The sequence below is a fragment of the Callorhinus ursinus genome, unplaced genomic scaffold, assembly GCF_003265705.2.
Source record: "Callorhinus ursinus isolate GAN/ISIS: 27379988/994484 unplaced genomic scaffold, GSC_fseal_2.0 scaffold6, whole genome shotgun sequence".
Classification (NCBI taxonomy): domain Eukaryota; kingdom Metazoa; phylum Chordata; class Mammalia; order Carnivora; family Otariidae; genus Callorhinus; species Callorhinus ursinus.
Genome location: NW_027397068.1, coordinates 30,609,948 through 30,625,072, shown reverse-complemented (window position 1 = coordinate 30,625,072; position 15,125 = coordinate 30,609,948). Strand labels below are relative to the sequence as shown.

The window sequence follows — 15,125 nt, the reverse complement described above, 5'->3', positions numbered from 1 at the left end:
GGTTTTTTTTGTTGTTGTTGTTGTTGTTTTGCCTTGATCATCTAGCTAGAGGTTTATCCATTTACTGAACTTTTTGGAAAACCATTTCATTAATTTCCACTCTTTGTTATTTCCGTCTTTATACTTACTTTGGGTTTAGTTTGCTTTTCTTTTCCTGTCTTCTTAATTTAGAAGTTTGAATCATTGATACTAAACAAATATTTTTTCATGTATTTATTTCCCTCTAAATACTACTTTAGCTTCAAATTTTGGTATCTTATATTTTCATTATTACTCATTTGTTTCAATGATAAAGACCTAATGTCTAATGTCATTTAGAATTGTGTTAAGTTCCATGGGGCGCCTGGGTGGCTCAGTTGGTTAAGCGACTGCCTTCGGCTCAGGTCATGATCCTGGAGTCCCGGGATCGAGTCCCACATCGGACTCCCTGCTCGGCAGGGAGTCTGCTTCTCCCTCTGACCCTCTTCCCTCTCATGCTCTCTATCTCTCATTCTTTCTCTCTCTCAAATAAATAAATAAAATCTTTAAAAAAAAAAAAAAAAGAATTGTGTTAAGTTCCAAATATTTAAAGATATTCCAGAAATCTTTTTGTTATTATTTCTAATTTAATTCCATTGTGGTCAAAGAATGCACTCTGTATGATTTTAATGCTTTTAAGTTTATTGAAATTTGTCCTTTAGTCCAGCATATGGTCTATCTTAATGAATATTCCCATGTGACCTTAAAAGCTATCTGTATTCTGCTTATTGGAATGTCCTATAAGTGTCACTTAGGTTATGTTAATAGTGGTGTTGTTGAAGCCTTCTATATTCCTAATGATTTTCTGTCAATTTCTGAGAGGTGCTAAAGTCTCCAAGTATAACCATGGTTTTGCCTATTTCTTCCTTTTTGTTCTGCTAGTTTTTATTACATAATTTTTAAGTTTTCTTATTAGGTCCATACACATTCAGGATTATTTATCTTCCTGACAGATTTATACTTTTATCTTTGATAACATTTCTTGTCTTGAAGCCTACTTTTCCTGATATTAATATAACCACTCTAGCTTTGTTTTGATTAGTGTTAGCATGTGTATCCTGTTCCATTTTTTATTTTTAACCTATGTCCTTACATTCGAAGTGTACTTTTAGTAGTTTATTGCTGTGTCTTACTTTTTGGTCAGATCCAATCTGATTACTTCTGCCTTTTAATTGGGGATGTTTAGACCATTTACATTTAGTGCAATTATTGATAAAGCTTGGGGACAGAGGAAAGGACCAATTTGGTAGCATTAAAAGGGGGTGGAGGGCATACGACCATTAATCTATTAATTATTCTATTTATCCAGTAGAATAATCCATGCAAGGTTGTTCACTGGAACACCGATTGGAAACATCGTAAATGACCCACAGTAGTAGGTAACTAGTTAAATAAATTGTGATACCCTCCCATAATGGAATACTATGTATCTACAAAAGAAACTGAGCTTTCTGTACTAGGATGGAATGCTCTCCAAGATACATTATTAAATAAAATAAAGTACAGAATGATATATATGGTAAGCTACCATTATGTGTATAAGTATCTCCGGAAGGGTACACAGGAAATCAGTAACAGAGGATGCCTCTAGGGCAGTTAAAGTAGAGGCAGGAGGACCAGTATATTCTCTTATAACTTTTCATTTTGTACTTATAGTTTTTAAATATGTAGGTGTTAAAGTAATTTTTAATTGTTTAAATAGATATGATTGATGACTTTTGAGAGAGCAGTGTCAGGTACAGTAAGGGCAAAATTTGATAGTGCAAACAAAGGAGTTGAGTGGTAAGGAAGTAAAGACAACTCATTTTGTGTGCTTACCGCTCTAAATGTTGTATCATGAATTTAATTGGTGCTAAGCCATATCTAGATTTTGTGTGTGTGTGATTAATATTTGGTTAAAGACAGAAAAAGACATAAAAATAAGATATTCATGGTAGGGGAAAATGGTAATTGAGAGGCATTTTGTTAATCCATTACAGGTATATTTGCCCTGTGTCTTACAAACAAAAAAGAGGTATGTGGGTTACATGTATGAGACACTGGAACAAAAGGACCCGGTATTTGATTCAAAAGGAATAGAAACAGTCAGAAGAGATTCCTGCCCTGCTGTTTCTAAGGTAAGTTTTACCTGTCTTGTTTTCATCTTTAAGAAGTAAGTCGCTAAAGGATCTGGTGAAAATCCTTAAGCACACATTACAATGGCCCTCCTAGCCTTGTGACTATGTATAACTATCAGTGGAGGAACAATATTTTTGAGAATTCCATTTCTAATGAAAACAACTTGAGTTTGGTCCTTAGTTTCTGACTTCTTCCCACACCTTACCTTTTATCACAATTGCTAAAAAAAAAAAAAAAAAAAAAAAAAAAACACCTAACTTGGTAAGAATTTCCTGCCTATCACCTGGAGATGATAATATGTTATCATACGACAACACCCAAAACCTAGGGAGCAGGATAAAGAAACTAGCAAAAGAATAATTTTATAAGTAATCCATTCTAGCTAAACTGAAATTTTATTTACTTGAATGATTAAATACAAGTTAGATTTCTGAACAGTGGTACCATAAATTACCTAAATTTCTCAACCACAGTAATTTTAACCATAGTATTTTATATTTTTTCTTTACTCAGGCCCAGACTCCTTCTGTAACAAACCAAAAATAAGTGATATAAATGGGACAGTACTCTACCCACTGATTTTTATAAAAGCATAAAAAGCACAATAGATTGTTGTCAATGTCAGTCAGTACATTATGCTATATATATATAATGTTATATAAATTTGAGATATTATTTAATACTAGTTTCTGAAGAGATATCATCCAATGCATTCTTTCTCCAAGGGTAGAATTGTACTTAAGCCAAATTAGCAAACTAAGTGAGTAAATATGCATTGGTTCCAGGATTCATAATAAGATACAGAACTTTAACATAGAACTAATTTAAATTCAATCCACTACATAAATCCACTGCATATCAGAAATATTTCCAGCATAGAAAATTCCATCACAATTAATATATATTTGTTGACACTATGAAAAACCAAAAGACTGATTTTTATTTCACTGCTTGGTGATATGACACTTAAACTTCTGTCTGAGTCTGTAACAGGCAAATAAAAAACAATACATGAAATTATGTCTGGCTTCTTGTGCTTAAGTATTTCATGTTACTCATTACATAGCAAATGTTTTATTTGCATGTTATTTTGATATGATTTTCCTCAAACTACCTGATACTCTGTTTTTAGAAATAGCAAGCTATATAAGATCTCCGAAATATTTTTCAATTTTTAAAGAGTAGATTGTTTAGGTAAATGGCAAATTACCCAAGAGTTACATAAATGAAAATATAACAACGATGAAATGTACTAGGGGATATTTTTATAAACATATCCTTTTTTTTTTAAAGATACTTGAGCGTTCTCTAAAGCTGCTGTTTGAAACAAGAGATATAAGTTTAATTAAACAGTATGTTCAGCGACAATGTATGAAGCTTCTGGAAGGAAAAGCCAGCATCCAAGATTTTATCTTTGCCAAGGAATACAGAGGAAGTTCCTCTTATAAACCTGGAGCTTGTGTGCCAGCCCTGGAACTTACAAGGTAATGATGCACACCACAGCAGAACTCTCAGTACCAGCAAGTGTAGTCCTGGGCTTCTGAGTGGTTTGGCATAGATGAAGACAGCTAGTCCACAGGCAGTTTCTTCACCTGCTCAGATGAAGCCTCACTAAAGGTAAATAGATGCTCTCCCATACTTTGTAAGCTCTGAAGAGGAAGAAGGAACTCCTCTTTTGGGCTTCCCTTGAGAAACTACTACATTCACTGAAATTATAATCTGGTACAGAGCTTGAATTGTTGTTTTTCCACATCAAAATCCTTAATATGGGTCTACCAAAGCACTTTAGAATGATACCAAATGGTATCATTCTAAAATCCGATCATCTAAGCAGCTAAATTTTCTCTTTTCTTTCACTGTTAGACTTATGATAGTTCTTAGTCTTTGGAGATAAAAAACATTTTAAGCTAGTTGATATCTGGCAACTCGTTGTTTTTCAGGTAGCAAAGATTTACAGTGTAAGTTTGTTTTTTTTTTTTAAGATTTTATTTATTTGAGAAAGAGCACGAGCAATAGGGTGAGGAAGGGCAGAGGCAGAGGGAGAAGCAGGTTCCCCGCTGAGCAGGGAGCCCAAAGCAGGGCTCGATCCCAGGACCCTGGGATCATGACCTGAGCTGAAGGCAGATGTTTAATCAACTGAGCCCCACTCAGGTGCCCCTATAGAGTAAGTTTTAAATTCTTACATTATGTCTGCTTGGTGCTCATTAAGTCAAGTGTATATAGCTCTCAAAAAAAAGTTCTAACTCTGGGGCACCTGGGTGGCTCAGATGTTTGGGCATCTACCTTCAGCTTAGGTCGTGATCTCCAAGTCTTGGGATCGAGCCCCACGTCGGGCTCTTGGTTCAGCCAGGAGTCGGCTTTTCCCTCTGCCTCTCCCCGCTGCTCATGCTCTCTCTCTTTCCCTAATGATAAATTAAAAAATCTTAAAAAAAAAAAAAAAAGTTGTAACTGTAACATAAAGGTACCCCTTGTATTCTCATGGTTTCATAATTGTTTAATTCTCATTTAATTTTCTGGTAAGATGACTCCATAACAGTTTTTGAGTGAATATTTATGTGGATTTAAATAGGAAAATGCTTACTTATGATCGGCGCTCTGAGCCTCGAGTTGGAGAGCGAGTGCCGTACGTCATCATTTATGGGACCCCCGGAGTACCACTTATCCAGCTGGTGAGGCGCCCAGTGGAAGTACTGCAGGACCCGACTCTGAGACTGAATGCCACTTACTATATCACTAAGCAAATCCTGCCACCCCTGGCAAGAATCTTCTCACTTATTGGTATTGATGTGTTCAACTGGTATCATGAATTACCAAGGGTAAGCCTACCAAATAGTATACCTATGCTATGACTGTAGAGAGAACTCACTTGCAATTTCCAGTAGAACTAAAGATTTTATTTATGTGCTATGAGAGGCAACACAGATGCTCTGTTATCCTAAACTGGCAAAGATGCCACAGTCTTCTGGTTTCCTAAGAGAAACTTTTAACTTTTCTGCAAACACCTTCCCAGCTTCTGTCACATTGGCCAAATTAGAGAATATTAAAATTCTGCAACTATTTCAGTGATAAACATTTACCTAAAAAATAAGTCATAATAAACCAGCTAATAAAAAGTAAATGAAGGAGAGCAAAAATTCCTTCAAAATGTGTGTTTAAGAAATCTATATCGTATGTAGTATCTAGACATGGTGCTGAAGAAATCAGACTAAAGAATAATGTTAAAAGAACATTATACCAGGGCCGCCTGGGTGGCTCAGTCATTAGGCGTCTGCCTTCAGCTCGGGTCATGATCCCAGTGAGATCGAGCCCCGCATCGGGCTCCTTGCTCAGCGGGAAGTCTGCTTCTCCCTCTCCCGCTCCCCCTGCTTGTGTTCCCTCTCTCGCTGTGTCTCTCTCTGTCATTTAATAAATAAAATCTTAAAAAAAAAATTATACTAAAGTGAAACCTCGAACTTGGAATCTTGGCCAAGGGAGTTTTGCTTGAACTCTTAGGTAACTCACTGGCAGCCTGAAGGATCAGTCTGTGATCGGATAATCATCTGGGAGACGTGAGTCTCAGGAGCAGTTTTTATCTACTGTTCGGAATTGGATCTGCTCAGTCATCTGCTATTGTCTCAGGCTATGAAAGACTGATGGTATTCAGGCAAACTAGTAAAAGTTGATCCTCAAATTACTTTTAATTTCTCAACAAGCACGTATGGCCTCAAGGAAAATAATAAGCTAGGAAACGGAGGTTGAAGCTGTGCTGGCCGCCGTCTGTCATGCTGGGTCCCAGCTTTTTGCACCAGAGGCTCGGATGACTTTTCATTTCATTAGCAAGAATGCTAAACCAATGGCATTTGTAATAGGCTAACCTAATAATAACTTTGATGCATAGTGATTAAAAGATACCAGGAGGAGACCAAGGGTATAATAACAACATGATGTTATTTCAGTGTCAAAAGAGTACCAGAAGACAGATCTCTGAAACCAGTATTAACTTTCAATGAAGAATGCTTAGGTGAAATATATCTAATTACATTTGGAATGTTCCAGGTTTACTCTTGTTTGAATTTTGCACCCTACTGCCTAACAAGTTATTTTTAACCTTCTACTTGCCTTGTTTCCCTGGCCCAGTTGTGTAGCCTTAAACAGTATCCACTCTCATCCTGGATTTCTTCCACTGTCCTCTCTAATCTCCAGTGTCCTGTATGATCTCATACATCTATGTATCTCAACAAAAAAACTGAGTGACAGGAGACCATTTTTTTCCCCAAAAGAAAAGGAAAAAAAAGAAATATGTATACATACATATATACACACACATACATATATGTGTGTATCTATATATATCTGATGATATATTAACATGTAAGTTCTGTGAAAGGATGGATTTTGTTCATTTCTGTAGCCCCATTATCTAGAACAGTACCTGACATATAGTAGCTACTCACAATTTGTTAGAATGAAATAATGCCTTCATAAACCTGTAATTAGGATGACAGCAGCTCTGCTGTGAAGCTGGATCAGACTTTTTTTAAGTTTTTTACTTTAATTCCAGTATAGTTAACATACAGTGTTCCTTTAGTTTCAGGTGTACAGAGTAGTGATTAAGCAGTTCTATCCGTTACTCAGTGCTCATCATGATATACATAAATGTACTCTTTCATCCCCATCACCCATTTCACTCATCTCTCAGCCCACCTCCCTGAGACTTATTTCTGAATTGATGTTTTTATAGATCCAGAAAGCCACCAGCTCCTCTCGAAGTGAACCTGAAGGGCGAAAAGGCACTATTTCACAATATTTCACTACTTTACACTGTCCCGTGTGTGATGACCTGACTCAGCATGGCATCTGTAGTAAATGTCGGAGCCAACCTCAGCATGTTGCAGTCATCCTCAACCAAGAAATTCGAGAGTTGGAACGTAAACAGGAGCAACTTGTAAAGGTATGACCTTGTTAGATAGACCCAGAATCCCAAACAATCTGATTCTTCAGGGAAATGTCATCAATACTTGAGGTACAGTTTGAGATATAAAACTGGTGAAAAGTGGACTAAAGATTCTAAGTTAATAAACTTTTAAAATATCAAAAATATCAAAATTGAACTAAATTATTTCAAGATGGCTTGTTTTGGATACTAACCCTTTATCAGATATGTCATTTGCAAATATCTTCTTCCATAGGTTGCCTTTTAGTTTAGTTGTTTCATAACTTATTTTTTGTTTTTATGGAATAGTGTATTGTGTTTATTAAAACTTAGAACTACAGTGTTCTTCTACCCAGTTTCTTTTATAATAGTATTTTTTAAAAGGAAGTACCAATTTCTCTACCATATCTATATGCCATTCTCATAAAAATCTGATTATCATAGAGGATTGCTAATAAACTTGGAAGGCTCACAGTTCTAAGAGTCCAGATAGAAAATAGTTAACATGATTGAGTCTTAATCTGTGCCAGAGAACTCTTACAAATGAGTAAACTGTCACAGAAGGGTTAAGTAATTTGCCCTATGTTACACTGCTAATAAGCAGCTGGCTGGAATACAGACATAAAATGCAGAGATGATTTTTCAGATGTGGGAATTTTAGCAGAAATAACAGAAATCTCTTGAAATAAGTTGGAAAATGAAATCTGAAGAAAAATTATCTAGCACATTTTTTAAAAACAAAGTAGTGTATTTCTTAAAGGAATGATTATATCTTATACCATCATATTTCGTGTTTTTAGCTTTCAGTTTTGGAGTGGAGTTTGTTTTGTTTTAGAAAAGCAATATATAAAGTTATTGAAATGTTTGAAAACCAAATAATTAAGAGGTAGGTAGTGTGAGTTAGTGGAAAATGAATCATGCTGATAATAAAGACATCAGGATTCTAGTCTGGACTTCATAATATTGGCCTTATCCTTTGGCCTCTTTTATCAGAATGCTCTTTTATAGGCCCCTCTAGCTCCAACGTTGTAAATTCTCTTATACAATCATTCCTCACAGTCCTAAAGTAATCCAAACCAGTATGTGAAGGCCAGGTTCTGCACCTTGTCCTCAAGGTAAAGAAGCTGTTGAATCAAGACAGAGTGTCAGTCCACAATCTCAGTAAAACTTAGCTGCCACAAAGGTGAACAGGGAGAGAGAAGGCTCTTAAGAATTTGAATATTTAAATATAAAGATGATTAAGGGTTGGTAAAGCACAGACTATTTCCTCTGCACCATTCTAACTGCTACAGTTAGTACTGGCGGGAAATTCTTAAGTTTTAGAGAGCACGGCCAGTCATCCAGAAATCCATTAAACAGATCTCCTTAAAGATGGTGGAATCGTAAAGGTATGATTATTCTGATGCAGCCACAGAAAGCCCAGCTTGTTGAAATAAGTTGATTTTTCCCTCTCCCCTTCCATCCTCTAAGTAGTCCTTCTGTTATCATCCATTCTCTCCCCCCTAAACTCCTGCGACAACCTCCTACCTGCCATTGTTTCCATTCTTTTTTTTTTTTTATGATTTATTTGAGAGAGAGAGAGTGCACATGTGTGAGTGGGTAAGGGGCACAGGAAGAGGGAGGGGAGGAGAGAAGCAGACTCCCTGCTGAGCACAGAGCCTACCACTGGGCTCCAACTCACGACCCTGAGATCATGACCTGAGCCGAAATCAAGAGTTGGAGGCTTAACCAACTGAACCACCCAGGCGCTACTGACTCCATTCTTAACACTAGCTAGAATTATATTTTAAAAGTACAAGTCTGGTGCTTTCTCTTTCTCTCTTATAAAATTCAAATTCTTTAGGTGTGCTTTATAAGTCTGTCTCCATTCTGGCACCTACCTGTTACCTCTCTGTCAGCATTGCTTACCCTTCTCCCTATTACACTCGACCCTCCATGCATGCCATACTGCACTTTTAGGTCCATGAATGCATTTTAATTTCTCCCCTGTTCTGGCCTTTAGAAATCCTATTCCTTCTGTCTGGAATGCTTTCCTCTACCGCCATTAATCATCATCTACAAGGAATCAGCTTGAACCCCTAGACCCGGTGAAGCCTTCCCTGCAGTGGGCTCCTGCCATAACCTGTTCTGCTTTGCTGTGATGAGGTGTAGGTCTGTCTTCCCCCACTAGAAAGCTAGTGAGCCCAGTGAGGGTAGAGGCCCTGCCCCTCTCTCACTGCTGAGATGGCTGGGCCTGAGCAGAGTCGAGCCCGTGGGGGTAGTCTGTAAAAATCTGAATGAATGAACAGCTTCCTGCTGAATGCACAGCAGTATGTAACTGGCGTGATTACCAGCCAACTTTTAGCCACTTTGTATTAATTTAAGGTTCTAGTCCGTGCAACCACTGAAGTCCACTGGATGTTCCCAGCTTCTGTTTTATAGGTTGCTGCCCTGGTGATAGCAACCAACCCTCATAGAAAATTCTCTTGTTGGCTTCTATTACAAGGCACAAATGTGAGCAGGACCTCCAGAGCTACACTGAAGTCAAAGGCTGTGATTGGTCTCTTCCCTGGACCTTCCTGTCTTCTGCCCTCAGTAACATACACCGCACTAGTCGGTGCCATCGATTTAACTAGAACCCTCGGTCAAGATTAGTTCTTATATAGAAATAGTTTAAAAGAAGGGATGCTGTTTATAAGTAAGGATGGCTCATCATCTTTCAAAAGATATTTTAAAGTTCAAAGCATTTTTCAAGAGAATTAAAATGTGTGTCCCCTGGGTACTAAGTAATCTGTAGGAATTTTCATAAAGCAGAAATTATGGGAAATATAATAAGAAACAGAAATATTAGTAATACATTTTCATATGCTTCTCCGCCCAAGAACAATCAAGTGATCAAAAAAGTACAGTTAGAGAAGATGTAAACAACATAAGGTAGACCTTATGATTATATATCAAACTCTGAAACCCAATATTATAGAATATACCTTTTTTTAAGCGTTACAATGAATGTCAAAAAAATTGACCCTGTGTTAGTCTGTAAAGAAAGCTTTAATAAGGAGCACCTGGGTGGCTCAGTCAAATGTCTGCCTTCGGCTCAGGTCATGATCCCAGGGTCCTGGGATCGAATCCCACATCGGGCTCCAAGCTCAGTGGGGTGTCTGCTTCTCCCTCTGCCTCTGCCCCTCACCCTGCTCGTACTCTCTCTCTCAAATAAATAATATCTTTTTTAAAGCCTTAATAAATTTTAAGAAGTTAGAAATATTAGACATTTTATCAATACAATGCTATAAAGCTACTAATTCATTATAAACTCAGAAAACAAAATGATCATTCCACTTGGAAATTCTCTCAAACACTACACATAAGATTCTAGACAGCCATAGCAGATCTGATCTCAGAAAAATTCATTACCTTAAACACTTTTAATAATAAACATGAAAGAGTGAAAATGAATGAAATAAGCAACTGATCAGCCTTATTTTTTCAAAAATTTTCAAAGGATAGCAAAAAGACAGACTAAAGCAGGCTTTTTTTTTTTTTTTAATGTCTGCCTCCTTATGAGCTAAAAAGTAAGTATCCAGGTTGTAGTGTTTCAAGTTTTAAACATAAGCTGAATTGAGCTATAGTGCTCCAGTAATGGATCTTGAAACTAAAAATTGAGTTAAAGAGGCAAGTAATTCCATCCTGGCTTATCAGGCACATAAAGTGGATAAATATTGATCAGTTTGCCAGGCACCTGACACATAGCTGTAATACAGAAGCTCTGTATTTGGGAAGAGATGGGAGCCCCCTGGCAGAGGCTCCTTGGTGAACAGCGTAGTCTTCTGAGAGCACGCTGAGTAAGTACACAGTTTCTCAGCAGTTTGCTTGGACAGTATCATAATACTGAATACAGTAACCAGTCTGCTCAGGAAAACATGCCCTTTATTGACTGGAAGATACTGGGGCAAAGAACAAAAATGTTGAGACATCTCTAAAACAGAAGCTCTTTTGAGATACAGATCCAAGAATTAACTAAAGCAGTTTGATTTTTCTCTTAGAAGATCATCTAGAGTAGAGGCAGCTGTTTGGTATCCATTTTGTAAATCACTTGGATACAGTATTCAAATAAAAAATCCAGCCTGTATTTGCTTGATCCTTGGGTCCACATTTAATATCCTTTTTAATTTTTTTAATATTTTTCATGTTTTATAATCTTTTTAACATATATGTGACCTGAGACTTTGTTAAAAATCTGATCATTGTATTAAGACATAAATGCTTCTCCTCTGTTAAAAATTGCCTTATTACTTTTCTTTAGGTCAAATCTTACTAAACATCAGAATCACCCGGGGGCCCTAAAAAGTACACATCCTTAGGCTCTTTTGCCTGGAGATTCTGACTCATTGGTCTGGGATGGGGCTCGGGTGTCAGTATACTTTTAAGCTCATGTATAGCAAGGTATGAAAACTACTGGTCTAGACTAATACTTTCTAGTTAATATCTTTTGGGTTTTTTTCCATACTGGCATTTTCTCTTCTGGAATAAGAAAATGGATCACTTTTTTATTATTGGCACCTAAAAAGATAAATCTGAGTAATTTGAAAAAAAAAAAGATAGTCTTTAATGGTAATTGGGTCGCTTATTCGTGGATCTTAATATACCATTGACCTTGAACAACATAGGGGTTGGGGTAACTGCCCCCCTCCCAGTCAAAAACCCACATAGGAATTTTGTCCAAAAACTTAATTACTAATAGCCTACTGTTGAAGCCTTACTGATAACAGTTGATTAACACCTATTTTGTATGTTACATGGATTATATACTGTATCCTTAAAGTAAGCTAGAGAAAAAAAATCATAAATTAGAGAAAAACTTTAGCTTCCCTGTAAGAATTTTGTAACATTTATAGTAGTGTACTGTGAAGTTTATTGGGAAAAAAATCCATATAGAAGTGGACCTGTGCAGTTCAAATCTATGTTGTTCATGGGTAACCTGTAATATCCATTAGGGTAAGCTAGGCTTCAGAGATGAAAATTAGTGAAACTTTCTGTAATGTATGAAGTCTCATATGTCTTCCAGTAATTTATGGTGGGTCAGAGAGGAGGGATTATACAAGTTTGTTGTTAACACCTATATATAGGGACTTTCCTATTGTTTTATGTATTCCTCTTATACTTTCAGATATGCAAGAACTGTACAGGGTGCTTTGATCGACATATCCCGTGTGTTTCTCTGAACTGCCCAGTACTTTTCAAACTCTCCCGGGTAAATAGAGAATTATCCAAGGCACCATATCTCCGGCAATTACTAGACCAGTTTTAAATTGTCAATATCACAGAATTCCAGGTGCTATTTTTTTTTTCAGTGTTTACCACTAAACTGTTGTGCATGGTGCTTTCTCAACTTTCATCAAGTCAAGTATGTTCACTGTCTCTTACCTGAAGACTGAAGGCTTTTATGCTAACTGAATTAAAAATTGTACTTGTTGATCTCTGAATAGCTCACTTCTTACAATGTACAAATAATTCTTCATCCTTTTATAACGTATGTGTTGAATTTGCTCCAGTATGTGTAACATCTTGTAAATCCATTTGAGTAGATGATATTTACTTCCCTGTGGAAGGAGCACTGAAAACCTCTTTAAAAAAAAAAAAAAAAAACACAAAAAAACCATTCGTGTGTTTTCCTTGAACTGTCTGTATCAAGACGTGTTACTTAGAGATACTCATTCACTTTATAATTTTGACTGCGAAATATTTTGTAAATACACTTTTTTACTTTTCAAACAACTGAGTAAAATAATGTGCAATGAATTTTATACAAATGATTTTCAAGTTGTTAGGTATATTTCCTCTAGGTTTTGCTTGACTCAGAGTAGAGTTGTTATTTTGATCAAACTGTGCAAACAGTAGTACCATGTGTAGCATTTTGAAACGTTATTTTCTAAAACCGCTGTCTTGCTTTAGCTATTCCTGGGGCATTGTGAGGAACTGTGCAAAGACATTTTTGTTACAAACCTGTGGGCCTGTTGCAATACTTTAAAAATAAATTTTATTCCATTTTTGCTTGTTTTGTATAGACATTTCTATTGCTTCTAAATATGCTTAAAATATTTTCTTTCCTTATGTACTGTACAGTTAATCTTATTTGCCATCATCTTGAACACAAATGTGTATTTAGAATATTTGTATAACTGTATAAAATGAAAAAGGAATTATGTGGTCAGTGCATTGTTTTCTAAACTGGAAATCATTTTGTTTTAAAAGTTAATGGAAACCATATTAAAGTTGAATAAAATATGAAATACGGCAGTGTGATTATTATCTTCCTCTGTTGGTTACATCTTACCCTACTCTTTTCTAAATTTTAATATGGTCAATTTAATTGATGCAAATTCCCTCACCCAAAACTTGATAAAAAAAAGTGGCAGTAAAAGTAGTCTAGAAAAAATTCAGCTCTCATCCTTTTGTAGTTACCAGAATCTACTTGTTAGATTTTCTTTGTACGCTTTCACTTAGATACAATTAATGGTGAAGCCAGGACTTTCCAGAAGGAAAGAAATAATTACATTATTCCTTTTTTTAAAATTGCCAATTTTTTCAATAGAAAGCAGTTCTTATTTTAACATAGGTTGTATACCAGAAATAGGTATTCCATTGCCAAATCAGGACTTCCAAATACTGCAGGGGGATTCGTTTCCAAAAATGAGATGGTAAATATGGAATCACAGAGCTACAAATCCTGTTTTTGCACATATTTCCCCTAAGTTCTGTAGAGACGAACCCCACTTTGAAGGACTTTTTTTTTATTTGGGAGGCTGGGGCTGGCCTCAGAACTGGGATTCTGTTACCCTTGCATGGCAGTCATTGCTAAACTCTTCTGTCTTTTCTAAGTTCTGTGCTAGCAGGACTCCCACTTGCATCAGCTTTCCCCTAGTAACCAGATACGGTATTCTCAACAGAGTAACTGTTCTCCAGCTCTTTATAATTGAACACAGCCAAACTAACAAATGGTTATCAAACCACGAGGACCCAAAACTGGCTCCGTTTTACGCTCTTCCCATAATCTCTGGTTCCCTTTTCATAGGAAGTACATCCCTTGGAACACCGTCCTCAGAGTCTGCAGCCTAACTGCCTTTTAATGAGATTCATTTGCTGTTTCAGTAACTGTCACCTGTGTTGACTTAACCAAAAAAAAAATTTTGCAAGAAGCTTGCAGCATACTTTCATAAGCATTTTCCCTGCCTTTTCAAAACTATTAATCAATAGTTTTGTCTTTCACCCAGACCACAAAAACTATTTCTGAGTAATGCTGGAGAGAGAATGTCATTAAACATCCCCTTTTGTTAAAACATCATTTTCTCTCATTCTGCCCACTTCCCACCAGTGCCTTTCCCTAGATGTAAAGTATTAACAAAAGCTACTTACAACTGTCTCTCTGTCCCACCCCCACAGAGGTCCCAGTCAACGGTGGGAAACAGGCAAATGCTGAACTTGTAATATTCAATTCCGTATGAACTTCAATTTTCTATGTCTGTGAAGAAGGTCAGGACATAAAAATGTGAACACAGAGCAGTTACAGAACTTTTAGATGGCATAGTCCTGCCAGGGCTGGAGCAGGCCACCCAGAGAGTCTGTGGACTCTTCGCCCCTGCGCAGGGTCACAGGCCCCTTGCCATGAGTCTCAGGAGGTACACAGTCCCCGCCATCAAGTGTGCTGCCCTGATGACCTAAAATTCCCTTGCAGAGCTGATTTTATGCCAGTAAATTCTTACAGCTCTGTAATCTTGAGCTTTCCATCTACTCTCTTCTCATTTTCATAATAACTGAACTACAGGGATATTCTTTTAGGGCCTATCAAAGAAGCTTGTAAGTTCATCTCTCCACTTCAGAATAGTATTTCTTAAGATAATCACATATTTGATTTTACAAAGTAAAAATCCTGACTACAAATGACATCAGGGCGCTGCCACGAACAGAGCGGGGAGAGAGAAGGCAGCAGTGCACAAGTAGCTATTTGGGGGCTACATATGTCCATCTCAGCCAGACTCAGAGGACAGTCAGCCTGTGCGCTCTACTAGTGCTCCCCATGACACCTCACCCGGTGGCCCCT

The 15,125-nt window shown here is 36.9% G+C and overlaps 1 protein-coding gene across 5 annotated transcripts in view; it reads left to right on the top strand.

The window, feature by feature from the left end:
- Positions 1-13,340, top strand: part of REV3L (REV3 like, DNA directed polymerase zeta catalytic subunit) — a 175,418-nt gene extending 162,078 nt beyond the window's left edge. For all 5 annotated transcript variants that reach the window (XM_025864228.2, XM_025864235.2, XM_025864219.2 and 2 more), the window contains 5 exons: positions 1,998-2,135; positions 3,430-3,620; positions 4,706-4,952; positions 6,857-7,066; positions 12,195-13,340. In XM_025864228.2, coding sequence (XP_025720013.1) covers positions 1,998-2,135; positions 3,430-3,620; positions 4,706-4,952; positions 6,857-7,066; positions 12,195-12,335 — 927 coding nt within the window. In that variant the 3' untranslated portion in view covers positions 12,336-13,340. The remainder of the gene's footprint in view (positions 1-1,997; positions 2,136-3,429; positions 3,621-4,705; positions 4,953-6,856; positions 7,067-12,194) is intronic.
- Positions 13,341-15,125: the final 1,785 nt, after the last annotated feature.